Source organism: Poromitra crassiceps (assembly GCF_964638095.1).
Source record: "Poromitra crassiceps genome assembly, chromosome: 6".
In the NCBI taxonomy this organism is placed as follows: domain Eukaryota; kingdom Metazoa; phylum Chordata; class Actinopteri; order Beryciformes; family Melamphaidae; genus Poromitra; species Poromitra crassiceps.
The window spans coordinates 6,361,022-6,381,608 of NC_139627.1; the positions used below are offsets into that span (position 1 = coordinate 6,361,022).

At 42.6% G+C, this 20,587-nt stretch overlaps 1 protein-coding gene across 1 annotated transcript in view; it reads left to right on the top strand.

Moving 5' to 3' along the window:
* LOC310778841 (L-amino-acid oxidase-like) overlaps positions 1-7,550 on the top strand; it is a gene marked incomplete at its 5' end in the record, with an annotated part of 7,846 nt that extends 296 nt beyond the window's left edge. Inside the window, 5 exons of the mRNA XM_083639284.1 lie at positions 748-860; positions 2,339-2,540; positions 3,538-3,606; positions 5,085-5,221; positions 5,756-7,550. Of these exons, the coding sequence (XP_083495410.1) occupies positions 748-860; positions 2,339-2,540; positions 3,538-3,606; positions 5,085-5,221; positions 5,756-6,566 (1,332 nt within the window). The 3' untranslated portion in view covers positions 6,567-7,550. The remainder of the gene's footprint in view (positions 1-747; positions 861-2,338; positions 2,541-3,537; positions 3,607-5,084; positions 5,222-5,755) is intronic.
* Positions 7,551-20,587: the final 13,037 nt, after the last annotated feature.

Here is a 20,587-nt window from a genome sequence, read left to right on the forward strand (position 1 = left end):
TTTTAATTTGGGAACGAACTGCAACGATAGCATATTTAGTGTTATTATTAGAAGAAATAGTAGTAGTTGCATTATTAAGAATAGGACTATGCATGGAATTGTTTATGTTAATCCTTGTTTGTATTAGTTGCATTTAGATGGAGAGGAATGTTACATCATTCTGTCACTCCTCCAACATGGTGGTGTGTCCCTGGTAACATCTTAACATGTTAAAATGCCCCACTTTTAAAGTCGAGCTGTGTTCTCACTCCAGGCGTGGTAGTTTCTATCTGACCAAGGAGGCAAAAAAGAGTGATTGAAACAAATTGGAGTGTGGACGGAAACATCTGGTTACAGCCTGGGCCTTAACACGGTTTTGGTCTATATAGCTAATTTAACCTTTTCATAACAACTGTAGGCGGGTAATTTCTTATAACTCACCCGTTTGGAGTAAAATAGATGATAGAAAAGGGGGTGATTGACAGGTCGCCTGTCCAGTGATCGCGCAGCTTGCCGATCACGGACCAATAGCAGGCGGAGCTGCGGCTCTGGGAAACCCCCATCTCACGTGAGCTGCGTAAGGACTCAACCCATTCCCTCCCTCTCGGCTGACGAAAAATCAAGATGGCGACGGCCACCGACTCAACTCAAAGTGGGCGCCCAAAATCAATGGGATAGCTCTGTCCCTATTTTTGGGTCAGTGGTCACCACTCTCCAGACAAGTAAGTTACATTGTGACTTACCTGGATGTTGTGCCGTTTGAACAAGGTCACCATATTAGAGGCTGACGGTCGTGTTGGAGGCCGGGTGCACACCTACAGAAATCACCAAGAGGGCTGGTATGCTGACCTGGGGGCTATGAGGATCCCAAGTTATCACCGGTGAGTAAAACCTATCTCAAAGTAATAATCTCTGATATTTTCATATGAATAAACGTCTGTTTTCATTCTCTCCATTTCCAATTGATATTACACAACAATGATCCAATATCCAGTTAGTGGAGGTATAAAGCACTTGCCGACCAGACACGGGTTCAATTCCCGGCACTGGCACATCCAGGTCGGTCAGATATTCCTACACAGACACAACTGGCCGTGTCTGCGGGTGGGAAGCCGGCGGGGTATGAGTCCTGCTCGCTGCACTAGCGCCTCCTCTGGTCGGTCGGGGGGTGCCTGTTCGGGGGGAGGGGAACTGAGGGGTATAGCGTGATCCTCCCACGCGCTATGTCCTGCCGGTGAAATTCCTCGCTGTCAGGTGAAAAGAAGCGGCTGGCGATTGCACATGTATCGGAGAAAGTGTGTGCTAGTCTACAACTGTCCCCAGATCGGCAGAGGGGCAGGAGCAACCACCGGGACAGCAGGAATTTGCCAAGTACAATTGAGGAGAAAAATGGGAGAGAAAAATCCATTAAAAAAGAGAGAGAGACAGGAAATACATGCACGGAGAGAGGAGGATGACATGTGACAAAGGTCCAGGGACATTGGATGTTTACACAGCGACAGATGCCCAGACATGGCTGACGCCGATTAATCAGCTGTATGTGTCAGCCCCCTAAGGCTTGTGCCCTATAGCATCCTACAATGGAGCTGATCTTTATGTCCAACCTGTTGTTAACCTCACACTTTACAGGGTGTCCGGGTAGTGTAGCGGTAGATTCCCAGCCAACCAACATGAGGGTCGCAGGTCCGCGGCCCCCGTGTTACCTCCGGCTTGGTCGGCCATCCAAACAGGCACGATTGGCTGTTTCTGCGCGTGTATGTGTCCTGGTCACTGCACTGGCGCCTCCTCTGGTCGGTTGGGGCGCCTGCTCAGGGCGGAAGGGAAATGGTGGGAATAGCGTGATCCTTCCACATGCTACGTCCTGCCAGTGAAGCTCCCCGCTGTCAGGTGAAAAGAAGCAGCTGGCAACTGCACATGTGTCGGAGGAAGCATGGTGCTAGTCTATGGCTCTCCCCAGATCGCACAGATCTGTAGAGAAGCAGCGGCCGGAGGAAATTGGCCAAGTACAATTGGTGAGAAAATAGGGGGGAAATCAGAAATAATAATAATAAAAACTTACACTTCATACTTTTTGTCCATAAGCATTCACTTTACCCCCTACACAAATCTTACAATTCGTCCCATGACATAAATGATTAGCCTGAGCCACTTGACAATAAATGGGACGACCCATTTATTGATACCAAAAAGCTAGGCTACACCTAGCACCATTAATTATCCTGTTCAATATCACCTCAACAGTACGCACTTACTGAGGACAAGGGGGAACATTTCTCGTTCACTGTCCCAGCCCAGATGTTTGCAGTCACTAACCTCACTAACCTCTGGCCTCTGGGCACATCACCTCTTGTCTCAACAGCATTGTCCGCTGGTTTGCTAAAGAACTGGGGATCAAGCTGAATAAATTCATCATGGAGGACAGAAACACCTTCTACCTGGTGAACGGGCTGCTGAGGAGGACGTACGCAGTGAAAGCCTTCCCTGACATCCTGAAATACAACCTGCCGGAGAGCGAGAAGGGGCGGTCAGCCGACGAGCTGTTACAGCAGGCTTTGCAGAAGGTTCGAGAAAGAGGGAGGGGTGAAGATGATTGTGTGTGTGTGTGTGTGTGTGTGTGTGTGTGTGTGTGTGTGTGTGTGTGTGTGTTGTGTGTGTGAGAGAGAGAGAGAGAGAGAGAGAGAGAGAGAGAGAGAGAGAGAGAATTGGAGTGTGGGTATAGTGGTTTGAAAGAATCCATGAACAACCTTTTGACCATTCAAACTGTTCTTGAGCAAGATACTGAACCTGTTCATTCAGACACTCTGAAGATACTGAACCTGTTCATTCATAGAAACTCTGAAGATACTGAACCTGTTCATTCATAGACACTCTGAAGATACTGAACCTGTTCATTCATAAGACACTCTGAAGATACTGAACCTGTTCATTCATAGAAACTCTGAAGATACAGAACCTGTTCATTCATAGACACTCTGAAGATACTGAACCTGTTCATTCATAGACACTCTGAAGATACTGAACCTGTTCATTCATAGACACTCTGAAGATACTGAACCTGTTCATTCATAGACACTCTGAAGATACTGAACCTGTTCATTCATAGACACTCTGAAGATACTGAACCTGTTCATTCATAGACACTCTGAAGATACTGAACCTGTTCATTCATAGACACTCTGAAGATACTGAACCTGTTCATTCATAAGACACTCTGAAGATACTGAACCTGTTCATTCATAAGACACTCTGAAGATACTGAACCTGTTCATTCATAAGACACTCTGAAGATACTGAACCTGTTCATTCATAGACACTCTGAAGATACTGAACCTGTTCATTCATAGACACTCTGAAGATACTGAACCTGTTCATTCATAAGACACTCTGAAGATACTGAACCTGTTCATTCATAAGACACTCTGGATAAGAGAATCAGTGCCTAACATCTAAAATGGGTTTAATGGATTAGACCCATAGGCGATTGGAGCTGATGGGTCATTATGTGTAAACCGAACACCACTGAAAATGATCTTAATATACAAATGATATTTTTTGCAGGTGAAAGATGAAATGATGGCACATGGCTGCTATGCTGCATTGAAAAAATATGACCGCTATTCTGTGAAGGTAAAGCAATGCCTTAATGGATAAGAACCTGCTTTCTATGTCTCTTGTAAAATGTATTTTTCCATTTTATTTTTCACTATACTCCATTATACGTAATAGTGTTCCATTGATGATCAGCATAGTGTAACTTTGACAGTTGCGGATTGGTTGCTTGTAATGTTTTTTAATCTGCATGTTAAAATCTAGACGTAACTTTTATCCTCGGAAATCACAAAATGTGACTACAATAGAAAAAGGATCCTCTCTCTGTAGATTGGCCCAGATGAAACTTAGGTCACAGGCAGGATTTTTTTTTAGCCGCATAGGAAATTATGAATTGAGGAAAATCTTCTTGCTGCAAAGGAAGTGATTAATCAAAAGTAAAGTGCAAAAATTACGAATTACTTTAGTACTAACTGCTAAAGTACTTAAATAATGTGCTAAATACAAGTGCCTCCTAAACGAGGAAACCACTCTGTCCAGAGAATGCTGGACTCACCAACGATTGGCAACTCTCTCCACCACTTCTACCCCAGCAGACACTAAGAAGAACACATTTAGTTTACAAACAACATCATATTACGTTACAATGTAACGTGATGTTACAATGTAACGTGATTTGATGTAACGGTTACATGATTTACGGCTTTTGAAGTCAGTCAAACAAGCAGTCATTGCTATTTGGGGCCACCAATGTACAAGGTTTCCTATAGTGCAGCATCATCACGGCTCACCAATTATTATTTTTTTATTCATTTTTTTTACTTTGCTATGTTTATTTTATTTTATTTTATCTCAAGCCTTTTCAGTCTGGAAAGTCTTAAAAGGATGGCTTTACCGATAATCAACCCACTTTGTATCATTATAATCTCAGTAATATAAGCACATGGGCAGTGTTTATCTTCTCTCTGTTTTCCTCACAGAGTGCTCCCATTTCCTCCTCTGGCAAAGCGCTCCGTTGTGACGCGCTTTACGTCACAACGGCGCTGCGGTCGGAAGTTCTGCTCGAGACTCGGAATCTGCTCCGAGGGCGGCTGTTATTGGGGTTTTTTCTCTTTTAAGTATGCGCATGGAGGATCACATGGAGAATGTAATTGCCATTACATGCTGACGAAGGGCTTAGGCCCGAAACGTCCATTGTGTTGGCATTAAATCTTTAAACTTGGAGTGCTGTCCTTTTCGTTTTTTGAATTAGACTTTGTTTTTGGGGATCCAGCACCCAGTTTACATAGCCTGCTACTAAGTAAGGAGTTGAGCGCGTTATCTTCGATTTTCTACTAATCCCATGGAGAGCCTTAACGAGCCTTAATGACTTGCATGGTGGGGGCGGAGTTTCTGCAGGAAAACAGAGAGAGAAGGTAAACACATGCCCATGTGCTTGTAAGATGATTAATGATACAAAGTGGGTTGGTTATCAGTAAAGCCATCCTTTAAATACAAATGTATTTAAGAGCATTCCATGGCACGATGTGGAAAACATTTGTTTTTTTCCCCCACAGGAGTATCTGATAGAAGTAGGTGGTCTGAGTCGAGAGGCGATAAGGATGATTGGAGACCTGCTGAATGAAAACAGCCTCCTGTACACGGCGCTCTCCGAGATGATCTACGACCAGTCCGACGTCAACGATGATGTCAAGTAAGAGCAAAAATCCCTTGCGGGTGCAGGCGGCGTATAAATGCCAAAGACAAAAATGGCAGACAACATAGCCAAAAAGTGATTGAAATAAAAACATTGACAGAACTCACCGTTTTTAACACACAAGCAAAACAATGGCTGAAACTGAAACAAGCCTGTGAACATTGACTTTTAGTATTGTACTATTTTAGTTTTCTGTCCTTATCTGTTTTGTGTTTTTGCTTTTTGTTTTTGTCTTTATTTTGTTCTGTTTTATATGGTTCGTTTTTAACGTTTTGGTACTGTTTTAATTGTTCTCTTGAACTTTTGTTTTAATAGTAAAGGCCTAACCAGGGACAGGGGTTGCAAATTAGCCTTGGCTAGAAACCTGTATGCATGACATCTGTTTTGTAGGTCATATGAAATAATGTTCAATGCATTTGTCCCTGTTCAATAAACCAAAAAAAAAAGAAAAAAAAAGAAAAGAAAAAAAGACATTGCACATCTCTCTATGCATGTATACAACAATCGTAATTTGTCTTCTTGTCTTTTAAGTTACGATGAAGTGACCGGCGGCACAGATCTCATCCCCCAAGCGTTTCTCAGCGTCCTCCAATGCACCATCCACCTCCACTCTAAGGTCAAACGCATCAGCCGATCAGAGAAAGGTGTCATCATATCGTATCAGGAGGGCAACCAATCCTCTTTGACCCACCTGGCTGCCGACACTGTCCTGGTAACCACCACAGCCAAGGCGGCCCTCTTCGTCGACTTCCAGCCCCCTCTCTGCGCCCACAAGATGGAGGCCCTGAGATCGGTCCACTATGACAGCTCCACCAAAGTCATCCTCACCTTCAGCAAGAGGTTCTGGGAGAAGGACGGCATCAAAGGAGGGAAGAGCATCACCGACCGGCCCTCCCGTTACATCTACTACCCCAGCCACAGTTTCCCAAAAAACAAGAGCGTAGGCGTGCTCCTGGCTTCCTACACCTGGTCTGATGACGCCCACCTCTTCGAAGGCGCGAGCGACGAAGACCTGAAAGAGCTGGTCCTGAAAGATTTGGTGCTGATCCACGGCGAGCAGGTCAGGTCTCTCTGCACAGGGGTTGTGGTGAAGCAGTGGGGCGTGGATCCTTACAGCCTGGGTGCGTTTGCTCTCTTCACTCCCTACCAACACTTGGATTATGCTAAGGAGCTCTTCCAAAGTGAGGGTAGGGTGCACTTTGCTGGCGAACACACGGCCTTACCTCACGCTTGGATCGAGACAGCAATGAAATCCGCAATCAGGGCTGCCAAGAACATCAACAACGTGAAACCTTTGAACACTGACTGGCCTGGAACTCAGGGCAGAGAAGAAGAGCTCTAGAGCAGCGTTTCTCAACTGGTGGGTCGCGGGGCCGTTTTGATTGGGTCGCGGACATTGGCCCAAAAAAAAAAAAAAAAAAAAAAAAAAAAAATCATATTTCATTTGAGTTAAATTCCGATTATTGAAACTGGATTAGCCTGACCAGTTTTACTTGTTTAACAAGGTGAAGCATATTCTCTGCCTGTAATTCAAGAGAAGTCTGCCTTTTCATTTCATATTTAATTTTAGTTCAATTCAGATGATTGAAACTGGATTAGCATGGCCCCAGTTTAATTAAAAGTTATGACCAGTTTAACTAAAAAGCATATAGACTGCCTGTGATTCAAGAAAAGTCTGCTATGTTTTTAACTGTGTTTTAACTTGTGTTTTAATTTGTTCTAAGTAACTTTGTATTTATTTTATCCCCTACCCCCCATCCCTCAAAAGGCTGTGCCTTCTGCCAGGTCGCCATTGTAAATAAGAATTTGTTCTTAATGACTTGCCTGGTTAAATAAAGGTTAAATAAAATAAAATAAACATATTTTGAGAGACAAGAGGGCCGCTTAAGATCGGTCAAAGGGCCGCATCTGGCCCCCGGGCCGGACTTTGGACATGCCTGGGTGTTACTTTGTCTACTGCCTCAAAATACTGCAGTTTAACCGTTTCAGTTATGATGTGAGTGTTTTCTGTTTGTCTGTTGTGTTGTATATTTTGCATAGTTATGTTTTTGTGCCTGTGTGAAAGTCAGTTTACCGCTACAGAACAGTAGGCTACAGTACAGTACACTATAGCCATGTTCGGAATGGTTCACTCATTCACTCACTATTCCCCATGTAGTTTTTTTATCATATACTATGATCAAATGAGTTTCGGACACTACCCTTTCTGTCCAGTTGTATTACACTCGATTCTCTACCGAGCTCTCCAGCAGATATAATGTCCTCAAGGTAGTATTGATGTTGCATATTTTGACGCTAAATCCCAAATAAATTGTTGAAATTCTAATTACGTGCATGTGTGGTTTTGTCAACTATGGTGCTCTCTCCTAATAGCAAGCTGTAAAGTTGCACAATAAGCTTGTGCTTGTCAAGTAGATAATGTAGCTCACAAGCTAGCGACAAAACACCAGCTTTCATATACGTTGTGGCTAAAACAGTTCTCTAACAAAGATTATTCTTGCAGCTGTTTTGGTGCTTCAGGATCAACTCCTGCTTTTCAGGCACAAACAAAGGCGAACTCAGACTCGCAATAGTCAAAGACGTCTTTTGTTGATTCGCCGACGCTGTTAAATAGTAAATAAACAGACCAACTCCTAATAGTTGTGGGGCGGCTGTAGCTCAGGAGGTAGAGCGGGTTGTCCACTAATCGCTTTGGATCAAGGAGGACGGTGGTTCGATTCCCGCCTCCTCCAGTCTGCATGTCGAAGTGTCCTTGGGCAAGACACTAGTCTCTTAGAACAGACGAGTTGGCTTCCGCAATTTTCAAATGCTTCCGCCATACCGTCTGTACTTCGTGGGGGAGAATCATGCACCAACCGGAATGGGAAGCAGAAAGGCAGGTCTTCTGCGCATTAGTCCAATCAGAATCCAATATGCCGGCAGAAAGGCAGGTCTTCCGCTCATTAGTCCAATCAGAATCCAATATGCCGCATTCGCGTGTCGTGATTGGTCGGATTCCGTAGAACTTCCTTCCAGTCTGAAGGTTTTTTTCCCAACTTCCTTGTGCATGTTCTGGGGGTGTAACGTACAGACTGTATATAGCTGCATTCGCCGGATGTAGATGATACAGTCTGTTTTAAGAGACTAGCAAGACACTGAACCCCAAATTGCTCCCGATGGTGTGTAGGCACCCTGCGTGGCAGCCTGCCGCCATCGGTGTATGAATGGGTGAATGTAGACTACCTACTGATTGTAAAGCGCTTTGAATAAAAGCGCTATATAAATGCAGGCCATTCACCATTTACCATTTAATAGTATTAGCATGTTATATATGTTAGCTATCTTTAAGGCAGAGGTTCTCAAGTGTTTGTCAGCCAAGGACCCCTTACAAGATAGAAAATATACCGGGGACCCCCTCATTCTCATTTGTGATTTTGGGCTCAGCTGTTTCCACGGTAACCTGCTTGACTTTTAAATTGATAGGTTTGTTAGATTAGAATGTAATCCATGAACCATGTTAGATTTAAAGCATAAAATATTTCCATTGAACTATGAAGCTTTTGCAAAAGAAAAAAACGTTTTGCGGACCTTGCAAAGTGCCACGGACCCCTGGTCCCCGGACCACCATTTGAGAACCAATGGTTAAGTTTAAGGTACCCTACTGGCTTTCTGGGTAGTTTGATTTGATTTGATTTATTTGACACATTTTCATAAAAAACTTTACAAAAGTAAGGTGTAATAAAAAAAACAGTCAAGGATTACATAAAAAAGCTTCTGCTTATTTCCATTATGGTCCTTGTTGGTAAAGGGGAAAGGGGAGGAGGGAGGCACAGATGTACTCAGACAACATAAGTTCAACACAATTCACTGGCAACACATAACATACATTAATCAAAACAACTACCTTAAAACAGACCCCAGCCTATAATGTCCCCCACTGAGCCATTTTTTCACATTTGTCTTAAATCTGCTTAAGTTACTCACTAATTTTATCTCTGTTGGTAAGCTGTTCCAGAGTACTGCAGCAGAGTAGACAAAGGAGAGTTGGGTATAATGTTCATGAAGACCAGTCAAGTAACTTTCAGTGTTAATTTACATTAGTTGAATATAAAGGAAACAGGTATATCACATTGGTAAACAATACTGTAGTCCAGCTAGTGGTTTCAAGCTTTTTCATGTCAAGGACCCCGAAACTGACACAAATTAGTCCATGGGGACGCCCTCAAGGACCCCACTTTGAGAACCATTGCTATAGTCTACTTTATTAGTGTTCCATTTACCCCTGTGATAGACACCAGCTAAATTGTGACAGTTGTGTTTAATTATGTTTTACTTTAATTTGTTCAAAGAAATAAGCAACCTATCTATGATATACTCTTACATAATAAAAAAAAAATGACACTCTCTCCAACTATTATTTAATCACTTTCTGACTTCTCATTCATTTGGTTTGAGGTATGTTGTGGACTCAAATCAACTCTCAATAACTGTCAAAGCAAATCCAAAACGGTTTACAGTTTTCTGATATGTGTGAGATTATGTGCAAAATAAATCACAATTGTTAGAGTGTCCCGTTAACAATTTTTCATACACAAAATCAAAACAAACAAATTGTTGCCATTCAGGAATCAATGCTTTATTTTGGTGCTGAGTGTGTGTGAGTAAGAGACAGTAACAGTGAACAGCCATGACATGTAGTAAATACAGAGAACAGGCAAGTGACACAGAACTGCATCGATATTTTAAGAGTTCTACTTCAAAGCCATAAAAATCAATTTTGGGGGAAAGAATCACCACCAGAAGTTCAATGTTTAATATCCCTTAATAGGCTATCTTTCAATAATCTTTACGACTAAAAGGCTAAAAGTAATCTTGTGTAAGAAATTACTGTTCTATAGTCATTTCTTGCAGCCCTGGGGCAAAATGCGGCCCCAGGGCCGGACTCAAAGAAAAACAAAACAACCCGCAAAAACTCAATAAAAGGCAGAATTATGTTAATAAATCTCATCTGCTACAGCCATTGGATTTGTATCACTATTATATCAGGAGATTAACAAGAAATTACTTGACTCCCGTGAAAATCAGGAGTGTTGGCATGTATAATCTCCAATGTGTGGCCCTTCGCTTAATTGCCCACCCCTGCGCTACACCTATATACTTGAACGTCAGCTTGATGGGCGGGACGCAGGGGAGTGGGAGTCCCCAGCAAAATTAGTAAATTGTGTGATTTCCCTAGGATTTCAATGACTAGAAGTTAGCCCAAGGAGAGAATGTAGTGCATACTTGGTGTCATAGCTTTCACTCTCTCCTGTTGTCTCTCCATCTACATTATATTATACTTGCGCTCTTCACGTCAGCTCTGTCAAGTCACATTTTTGGGGAGCTGAACGCCAGCTGCGCAGCGTATGTGCCGAGGGCTTTGAAGTAGCATATTTTCCACAATACTTCAATGTTTGGGTCAGCCAAAGAGTATTTTGTAATGTGTGCTGAGGAATTTCCAACTTGAGGAAATTTTGAGCAAATGTATTTTGCTTAATGCTTATTAGTCCGGGAGCCAAAGGCTGTTTTTTTGATGAACCTTGTTTCGTCTGATAAAGTTTTTTTCTCTGCTGATTCTTGTAGTTTGGGGGTACCTATTCAAAATACAGGAGGGTGCCCGGTGAGCACCCTTGAGCATTTTTAGATATTAACCCCTTAAGTGCCAAAATCCCATACAAATAGGGATTTATGATATTTCATGCAAAATACTCAAATCAAATGCATCAAATTTGCTTTCTCCAATGTTTATTCATAAAGGAGCAAGGAGGTCATGTATAATGTAGCCTATTTGATTAACCCACCATGTGCCCCCCCCCCCCCCCCCACCCCCAATAAAAACATGAAATTAGCAGAGGACTTTTAGTCTGATAAATCACTCCTAGGTGTTGAAGCGAGTCAGACCCTTCTCCCCCACTCCCCTCTCTCTGGCACTGTGTGTGTGTGTGTGCGTGCATGTGCGCATGTTTCACCGGCTTTGAGCCGTGGCACTTTCTGTCTCCACTCTCAATTCCTTGTACAGCCGGGGGGGAGGGTTCTAGGTGCACTGTTCAAATCCTGTGCACACACCTTGGCAGGGGAGTTTCTAGGGAGTGGCCAGGGGTGGCACAGGCCACCCCTTAAATCTAATTGGCCACCCCAAAATCCTGAGGGTGCTGGCATCTATGGCCAACAATACTGTCTTTCAGAGGCTGTAGCGGGCTAATTGTTAAGCTAAGCTAGAGTGATGTTAGGCTAAATTTTGGTGAGGGAAAACCTTTCTACATCCTTCCTAAATGCCGCAATCAGTGCCACCCTTGCTTGAGTCTGTGCCCCACCTGGGCCACCCCACTCAAAATGGTTGGGACACTGCATCTCGGCTCAGACACATCTCGCCTCAAACAGACACACATGTCACTTATAGATGTGGTTGCGCTGTTTAAAGCGTCTTGGGGGTATGCACGCATTGATGAGTTTTGTTGGGGCTTCATATCTCTAGTCATCATATGCTCACTGATGGCTGATAGTGGGCTCTCTGGAGTTCCGGTAAGACATTTCCAGAAAGCAAATGACCTGATGAGAGCCTTCAGAGGATCAGATTGTGAGTCAGACCAGAACAGACAAACTTTGGGTTTAGGTCTTGGTGAAACCAATGATGCTGATGCTGATGTCATACATCTGGGCTGAACGTGAGGGGGACTTGCTTCTTCATCTGACCACATTCCAGAAGATGCTTACCTACTACTTTGCAGCTGGCCATGTCAACCATGTCTGGTATGGCCTCTACTATCTTCGTTCAATGGAGAAGCTTCCTCCACAAAATAATTTTCTCCAGGGGCAGCATGTGATGTGACACATTAGTGGAATATGGAATGGCCTGTGGATCAACCAGTTCATAACCACTTTCATGAGGTACGGCCACAGTGATGGAGGGATCATTGGAATAACCATGAAGCCAGAGGCACTGAAGATCTGGGCCCTGAGCCACCACATACTGTATGCTGCAAGATTGAGTCAGACATGAAGGAGATGGAAGAGGATGAGACAGATACAAAGGTTAATCTCTATCACAAGGAGGAGGCTAAAGCCATGGGTTAAGCAGATGCCAAAGTCAAGGGCAGGACTGGACTTTGTCAGAAACTGGAAAGCTGCCTCCATCCATTGGATCCCAACGAACATCCAGGGGCAAAAGCATCGTGAACATCAAGATCACCCCACCAGTGACAGTGCCGTAATGATTGGGGAGGCAATGTTAGAAGATTTTGAGAAGACTTGGGCAGAGGGATTTTACAAAACCATCTCAAACAAAGTAAAGACAATGACAACAACCAAATCAATCCAAGTTGACAACTCCACAATTTATGACAATTCATGACCTTAATGCCATCGATTCAAGGGTATAATCACACTGTTACTGGGAGGATGAGGACGGAATGCAAATTTGTAAATCCAAGTCTACACTGAAGAAGTCATTCCAAGTCAAAATATCCAGGAGGAATGCCAGTGTCATTGATGGATCAGCCCTTCTTTGGACATCCACTGGCCAGCTGATGGCACCATAGTCGATTTCATCAAAAATGATAAGACACGGCTGAATTCATACCTATCAGACAGTGACGCCTACCTCATCTTCGCCAGCTACTCTGATTACAGAACGGTATCAAGTCCATCACCCGAGATGTCACAGAGACAGGGGTCAGCTAGAAACACCATCTCTTAGCTCTTATGTGAGGAACTGACCCAGGAAGGATCAGCTTTTCCATCTACAGAGGACAACAAACACAAGTTGGTGGTGACAGGGGAGGAGCCATGCCCCATTGAGATCAGGTTGGAAGAAAGAAGGAGCCAATATGATCTAGTAAATCAACAGGAAGAAACTGACACATTGTCCAAAAGGTCCTGAGGTGTGCTGGAGAAGCCCATCAAATCTCAGTGGTTTCTGATGACACAGATGTGTTCATCCTACTCCTTCACCATTACCATCAGGAAGGACTGGATGTACACCACACATCATGGAATTGCCCCACAAGGAAAGGGCAATAGTGGACATCAAGTCAACACTGGCCAAGCATTCACAAATTGTGAAGAACCTTTTACCAGCCCATGCCATATTGGGATGTGACACTGTAGCGTCTTACTATGGGTTGGGAAAAGGCTCTGTCATTAGCAATGTGGGTGCACCGTTCCAGCAGGTCCCCGACCAAGCCACTGCCTTCATCTCAGCCTGTTCTGGTATAAATGAGAGCACAGACATGTCACACACAAGGCTACTTGTCTGGGAGGAAAAGAAAGGGAAAGGACATGTCTGCTCCAAACTTAGCTGCTTTACCACCAGCGAATGAAGCATTCATTCATTCATTAAGAGGGCCCACTTTCAAGCAATATATTGAAATATCAATGTAAATCTGCCACTAGCATTGAACACTGAGGAATTTTGATGGAAAAAAAGACACATGCAACAGGTCACTGAGCCCAACCACTCTACCGGAAGATTGCAAACTTGTCCCAGACTACATTTTGGAGATGATCAGGTGTGGATCAACTGTGGAGTGCCTGGTTTGCCATGCACAATGTTCTGTGCATGTTTCAGGGTAGGACGCTCAAGATCCAAATAGGCTTAACTACCATCAGACCATCAGCAGCAAAATGTGCCCTTCACACCTCCCAATGTGTATCATCTACTCTGAATCTCTACATGCCAATGAGCAAAGGCTCAATGGATGTTCTCATCCAGCACAACCCCTATAGTCATAAACAGTTGGTTTTGCTGGCACGGCCTAAAAGGGTTAATATTATTTAATGTGGAATGAGATACATTGTACATGACCTCCTTTATGAATAGACATTGGAGAAAACAAATTGGATGCATTTGATTTGAGTATTTTGCATGAAATCCCATAAATCCCTAATTTTCTGGAATTTTGGCACTTAAGGGGTTAATATCTGAAAATGCTCAAGGGTACTCACCGGGCACCCTCCTGTATTTTGAATAGATACCCCCAAACTACAAGAATCAGCAGAGAAAAAAACTTTATCCGACGAAGCGAGGTTCAACCCCACGGCTCCCGGACTATATGTTATAGGTGGCAGTGATGCATTTAATTTGTGTTTTCTTTTTTTTTCAAAAAACTGGCTGAAACCAGAACTACCACAAATTACGAAATGGAAGAATACAATTAGCGACATTTATAAAATGGAGAGGATTAATCATAACATTAGAAATCTAACGGAACTGTTTGAGACAAGATGGAATATAATAAAAAGAGGGGATATAGAAATATAGAAAAACGCATATTTTAAGATGCTCCCCGAGTGAAACCCAACTATGTACCATTTCTTTCTTTTTTTTTTTTTTGTTTTGTCCTTTTCTTTTTCTGTGTTTACTTTGCTATATATATATATAGATATATAGGTGTGTGTGCAGGGTGGATGAATGTGGGTCCGTGAGGAGGTGGAAACGTATGTATGTACTGTATGTATGTATGGAGGTGGCATGTGTGGGGATCATGTCTATGTTCCCCGGGTTCTATGTTCCCCGGGTTCTATATTCCCCGTTTTTCACTAAGAGGGTTCTATGTTCCCCAGGTTCTATGTTCCCCGCTTTTCACTAAGAGGGTTCTATGTTCCCCAGGTTCTATGTTCCCCGCTTTTCACTAAGAGGGTTCTATGTTCACCGCTTTTCACTAAGAGGGTTCTATGTTCCCCTCTATGTTCCCCACTATGTTCCCGGCTCCGATGTTTCCCCCGAAATGCCTTCGGTGACGATCGGCTTATACCCAAATCACTAAATGAACTAGCCTAATATAAACTATACACGTTTTAATGAGTGCAACACAAATTAACTTAAATACTTCAACTTACATCCACACAGTAACCAAAAGTTATCAGTCTCTGTCTCTGAACCGCGGACAGCAGACGCTCTCCTCCCTCCTCTCCCCGTCTGCTCCGCGCGTCCGCTCCAAAACTCTGACGCTCACCAGACAGTTATTTTCTGAACGTCAGAAATGTAGGCTACTCTCCTCACAAATAAATGTTTCAAGTCGTAAAATGGTGTTGGTTTTCTTGTTTTATAGTCTCATAATGAAGTAGGCTATAGGCCTATAATAGCCAAATATTAATAATTGTAGTAGGCTAGCCTAGTAACAACAACAACAACAACAATAATATGCTGATGATAATAATAATGATAATAATAGGCTAATAATAATCATCATCATCATCATACTAGGCTAATTATTTTCTGTTGTAATGGCTTGTGACATTGTTTTGTTTTGTTTTGGTTTAAATCTGTTTGACCTGAATGTTACACTACAGCCTATATACTGTATTAAAAAATATATATACTATATATTTATATTATTAGGCTAATAAAACCCCCCAAGACAGTATTTCAACAAATTAAATATCACACACAAAAAACTATTTTCAAAATAGAAATGTCGATCTTCTGAAAAGTTATGTTCATGCCTGCACTCAATACTTGGTCGGGAATAATTTTGCTTTAATTACTGCCTAAAGAAATAACTTGTCCATGTTATTTCCACGATATTCTAATTTTATGAGCTGCACCTGTAGGTTCGCCAACATAGCCTACATGCCCGCAACAGTGGGGCTTACAAGCATTAACACATGTAAGAATAATAATGTTTATAACATGACATAAAGTCAACAAACCACAAGAACAACAAAAACATAGCCTTATAAAACGATTACATTTCTGACACACAAAGATCAGCACCACGGATAGCCAGATCGGCCGATTCACTCCATTAACGGGAGCTGTCCGCCACCATGGTACTGAAATCAAATCGATCGATGCTGGGAAAATCGATCACCCACAGTTTAATCATTTCTGACACACAAAGATCAGCACCACGGATAGCCACGGATAGTGGCAGAGCAGACACGGGAACTGAAAGAGGTGGGAATACTGTAATAATAATTGTAGTATTATTATTTAATTTTTTGTTATGAATAATTATAATAATAATAATAATAATAATGACAATAATAATAAAACTTCAATTAATAGCCCCGGATTTTATTTGCTTCGGCCTATAGGCTGTTTAGGATTTAGGAACTGCATCTATTGGGTGTTGTTTTATTCCTTGATTGATAAATAATTGATCAGGAAAGTTTCGAAATAATAATGATTGTTAATAATAATAATAATAATAATAGTACAAATGCAATTAATAGCCACGTATTATATTTGCTTCATTCAATCACTGAATAAATTCGCATCCGCCTAGCCAGCGGTAAGGCCGCCCGAAAGGCCTAACAGCCTATAGGCAGGCTTGCTTTAGGAACGGCATCTAGGCTATTTGGTGTTTAATTCCTTGCTTGAGCACAAAATTATTGTTCAGGAAAGTTTGGAAATAATAATGCTTGTTGTTGTTGTTGTTGTTGTGATAAATTAAATTGTATAAAAAGATCTAGGCTAAAGAACGAATAGTAGGCTAGCCGCGGCAGCCTATTAATATTAAAGAAAATAAAAAGGTAGCCTACTAAATAAATTCAGTTTTTATTGGAGGTCTTATTAAGTTGTTTGCATAACTCTTCTAGGTGTTCGAGCACATCGTGGAAAACCATGCACAGTTTGATGATGACACTGTCAGCCGCGCTGATGGATCAACCTCCTTGACAGCTTCGAGTTCTGCTTTTGGTTGAAAACCTTCCAAGCCATCTTCTCTTACTCGGATGTTGTCTTTGATATTCTCCAAACATTTCGATATGCAGTTTTGCCTCGCCAGATTGGATGAGCTTCACAGATCAATCGAAAAGGAAAAAGATAAGTTTGAGGTCTATGGAGAGACCGAGGCTTTGGTTGGCCCTCCGCGCATCCGTGGAGCTGGAGACGTTTGCGCACGGTACAGAGCGGTCCACTGCAGCGTAATCGACAGCCTTCTAAACCAGATCTCCAGCAGCTTCACTGATCACAATCCTGCCGCTGATGTGTGTGTGTGTGTGTGTGACTGTGTGCGCGCAGTTTATTTATTTATTTCAAATCAATCCCTGAGTCATTTGATTTCATCCTGGTGCCCGGGCTTAGCTCATTATGTCTCATTTGATGATTATTATTGTTATTTTGAGATGGTATTGTCATAGGACGCAAGCGAATTAAGTGGTAGCCTAATTCGCTTTTTTCCACGATGGGGGGGGGGGGGGGGGGGGGGGGGGGGGGGGGGGGGGTTGTCATGCGGGCGGGTCAGAGGGCCCAGGTGTGAGAGGCAGGGTTCGCTACTGACTGTATGTGGTTTTCAGAGGGCATTGTGAACTGCTGTGAGCTCATCCTCCCGTAGCCTACTTCATTATGAGACTATAAAACAAGAAAACCAACACCATTTTACGACTTGAAACATTTATTTGTGAGGAGAGTAGCCTACATTTCTGACGTTCAGAAAATAGCTGTCTGGTGAGCATCAGAGTTTTGGAGCGGACGCGCGGAGCAGACGGGGAGAGGAGGGAGGAGAGCGTCTGCTGTCCGCGGTTCAGAGACAGAGATAACTTTTGGTTACTGTGTGGATGCGTCCCTGAGACATGTAAGTTGAAGTAGCCTATTTAAGTTAATTTGTGTTGCACTCATTAAAACGTGTATAGTTTATATTAGGCTAGTTCATTTAGTGATTTGGGTATAAGCCGATCGTCACCGAAGGCATTTCGGGGGAAACATCGGACCCGGGAACATAGCGGGGAACATAGAGGGGAACATAGAACCCTCTTAGTGAAAAGCGGGGAACATAGAGCCCTTTTTCTGAAAGCGGGGAACATAGAACCCTTTTTCTGAAAAACGGGGAACATAGAACCTGGGGAACAAAGAACCCTTTTGCTGAAAAACGGGGAATATAGAACCCGGGGAATATAGAACCCGGGGAACATAGGGATGACCCCCATGTGTGTGTATGGATGGATAGTTGTGTATATGGGTGTGACTGTATATGTATGTAAGAATGAGGACACTAACCATATGACCTACAGTAATGTAAGAGTGCATCTAGGTGATAACACTTGTAAAATAGTAAGTAGATATGTATTCTACAATGTCCTATACATATAAAAATGAGGACCTATGTGAGTATGTGTATGTATGTATATAGGTATGCACACATTAATGTATGTTTCTTGTTTTGTTTTTTCGTTTTGATTGCTTAAATTTTTGTTTTTTTAGGGAAATGTGTGGGGACTGAGGGGTGGGTGGGTGGGGGGACATGCAGTAGATATGATGATCATCATATGTTCCTTTTGCTGTAACTTTACTCATTATTTGTGAGGACTACTGTAATGGACCATCTTCTATAAAAAAAAAAAAAAGTATAAAAAAAAAAAAATAATAATAATAATTTGTGTTTTCTTACAGCTGCAAAAAAAAGAGGCCTTAACACAGGAAGAAACATCATGCCTCACTGATCTCTGCTTGGCATGGGACCTACCTCCAGCCAACTCCCAAAACATGGACTGGCTCTACGAAAAGCTACTAACCCATGCGGTAATGCGCAATTAATGTCTCCCACTTTTATCCATACAATTCTTAAGTTGGCACTTCATATGAACTCAAGACTGGTTTTGCTATGCCAGAGGTTCCCAAACTTTTCAGATCAAGTACCACTATGTATGTACCCAACCAAATTTCCAAAGTACGACTTCTCACTGCGGATACATACTGTATATGTGTGGCGGCCTGCAGAAACCCCTTCATATGGTGAAAATGTGTAATTTTCATTTTTTGATAATTCAATAAATTAGAAACACTCTCCTATATATTACTTTTGGAATGACTGTGATAGCTCTGAGATGAAAAGTTATGAGTATTTCAATCGGTTCTGTCTCAAAGTAAAACATGAGAAAAATGGGACTGGAATTTCCTTGCCTGAATGGTACAGTCAACACACCATCGCCAATTTTCCTTTGTGCACTTGAATGCATCAATGTGATTGTGAATGGTCGTTGAATGTCAGTTATTTGGCCAGTTCAGTTCTGTGTGTTTTATCAGGCTTTTAGGTAATCGTAGGGTACAATTCTTCGTGTCTGCTTTTCAAATAATTGATGAGATTTTATGTTCAAATTCTTGGTTGTAGTAAGTTACCTCTTTTGGAATGTCACTCGAAACTGCATATCGCTGATCTTTCTTTGAGTGTGCACAGCACCCGTTGCCATGCAGCTGTTGCGGGTAGGCGGCTCAAATAACCATTGCAATATTTAGCCAGAGCTACATTGATGAAACACAACAGATAACGTTATTGGCTGATAGGCTGATGGCAGTCAGCAAGGCTCTTGAGTACCACCAGGTGGAGCCTCGCAGACCGCCAGTGGTCACTGGACCATAGTTTGGGAATCACTGTGTAATGCTATCTGTTGAACTCACATTTGATTAACACATTCACTGCCAGCCGTTTTTTCAATACTGTAGGTAGCTTCTGCCAAGTTTTTTTTTTGAGGATTCTGGCTCATCTTTCAAGAGCCGAGGATTCTTTTCTGTTAGGATTTTGTGAACACAAAATATCTCAAAAGAACTAATAGAATGTGTGCTTTCTCTGTCTAAAAGAGTTAGTTTGTAGAGTTAGTAGTTATGTAGGCATTAGCAGTTGAATACAGCATGGTTTCAGCGTCTGAAAATGAAAGGTGAGAAAAATGCCTTTTTGTGAAATTCGATAGAACAGTCACTTTAACCATTTATTTTTGGCATCAGTAAGACGTCAGACATCTAAACAATAGTTTTGAACAGTAATTTCCTCCATAACAGCAGGAAACCCCCCTCCCTTCAAACTCCTCCCTCCGTGTGTGTTCTCCTCCTCCCTCCGTGGCTGCAGCGGGCGTGTCACAAGCGAGTTTCTGTTGTCTGTGCTGCCTGGCTGCCCCTCGTCGGGCGAGTCTGGATGGGCTCGCTCGTTTCTTGGGGTTTCGGTTGAGAGCTTTGATGAAGCTTTTGCGATTCTGGGCTTTATGCTGCGTGTTTCAAAGTGTGTTCCACCCAGTCTATTTTTGGAACCCCCCACCGTTGTGCGCCACCGTTGTGCTCCAGCGCGAAAGCGTTTTCGCCTACAGTATGAGAATGGCTTCCTCACGCTTTTCCCTGCAGTTTTGGCTCGACTTTCAATAGTCTGGAGAGCACTGTCACCACTTAGTGGGTCGGTGGAATGGGTTGTACACGTTCGGTGGCTCCCATATTTATATAGGAGATGTAAAAGGGTTAGATCAACGTCCCACCGTCCAATTTTTTTTTTTTTTTTTTTTGACGAGTTAACTCTCCAACGGCAGTCAACCGTTGGATTTTTTTTGACGAGTCAACTCGCCAACGGCAGTGAACGTGTTAACAGATATTTGAGTGGAGTTGTATTTATTGTAAAGCTGAAATAAACTTGAATTATAGGT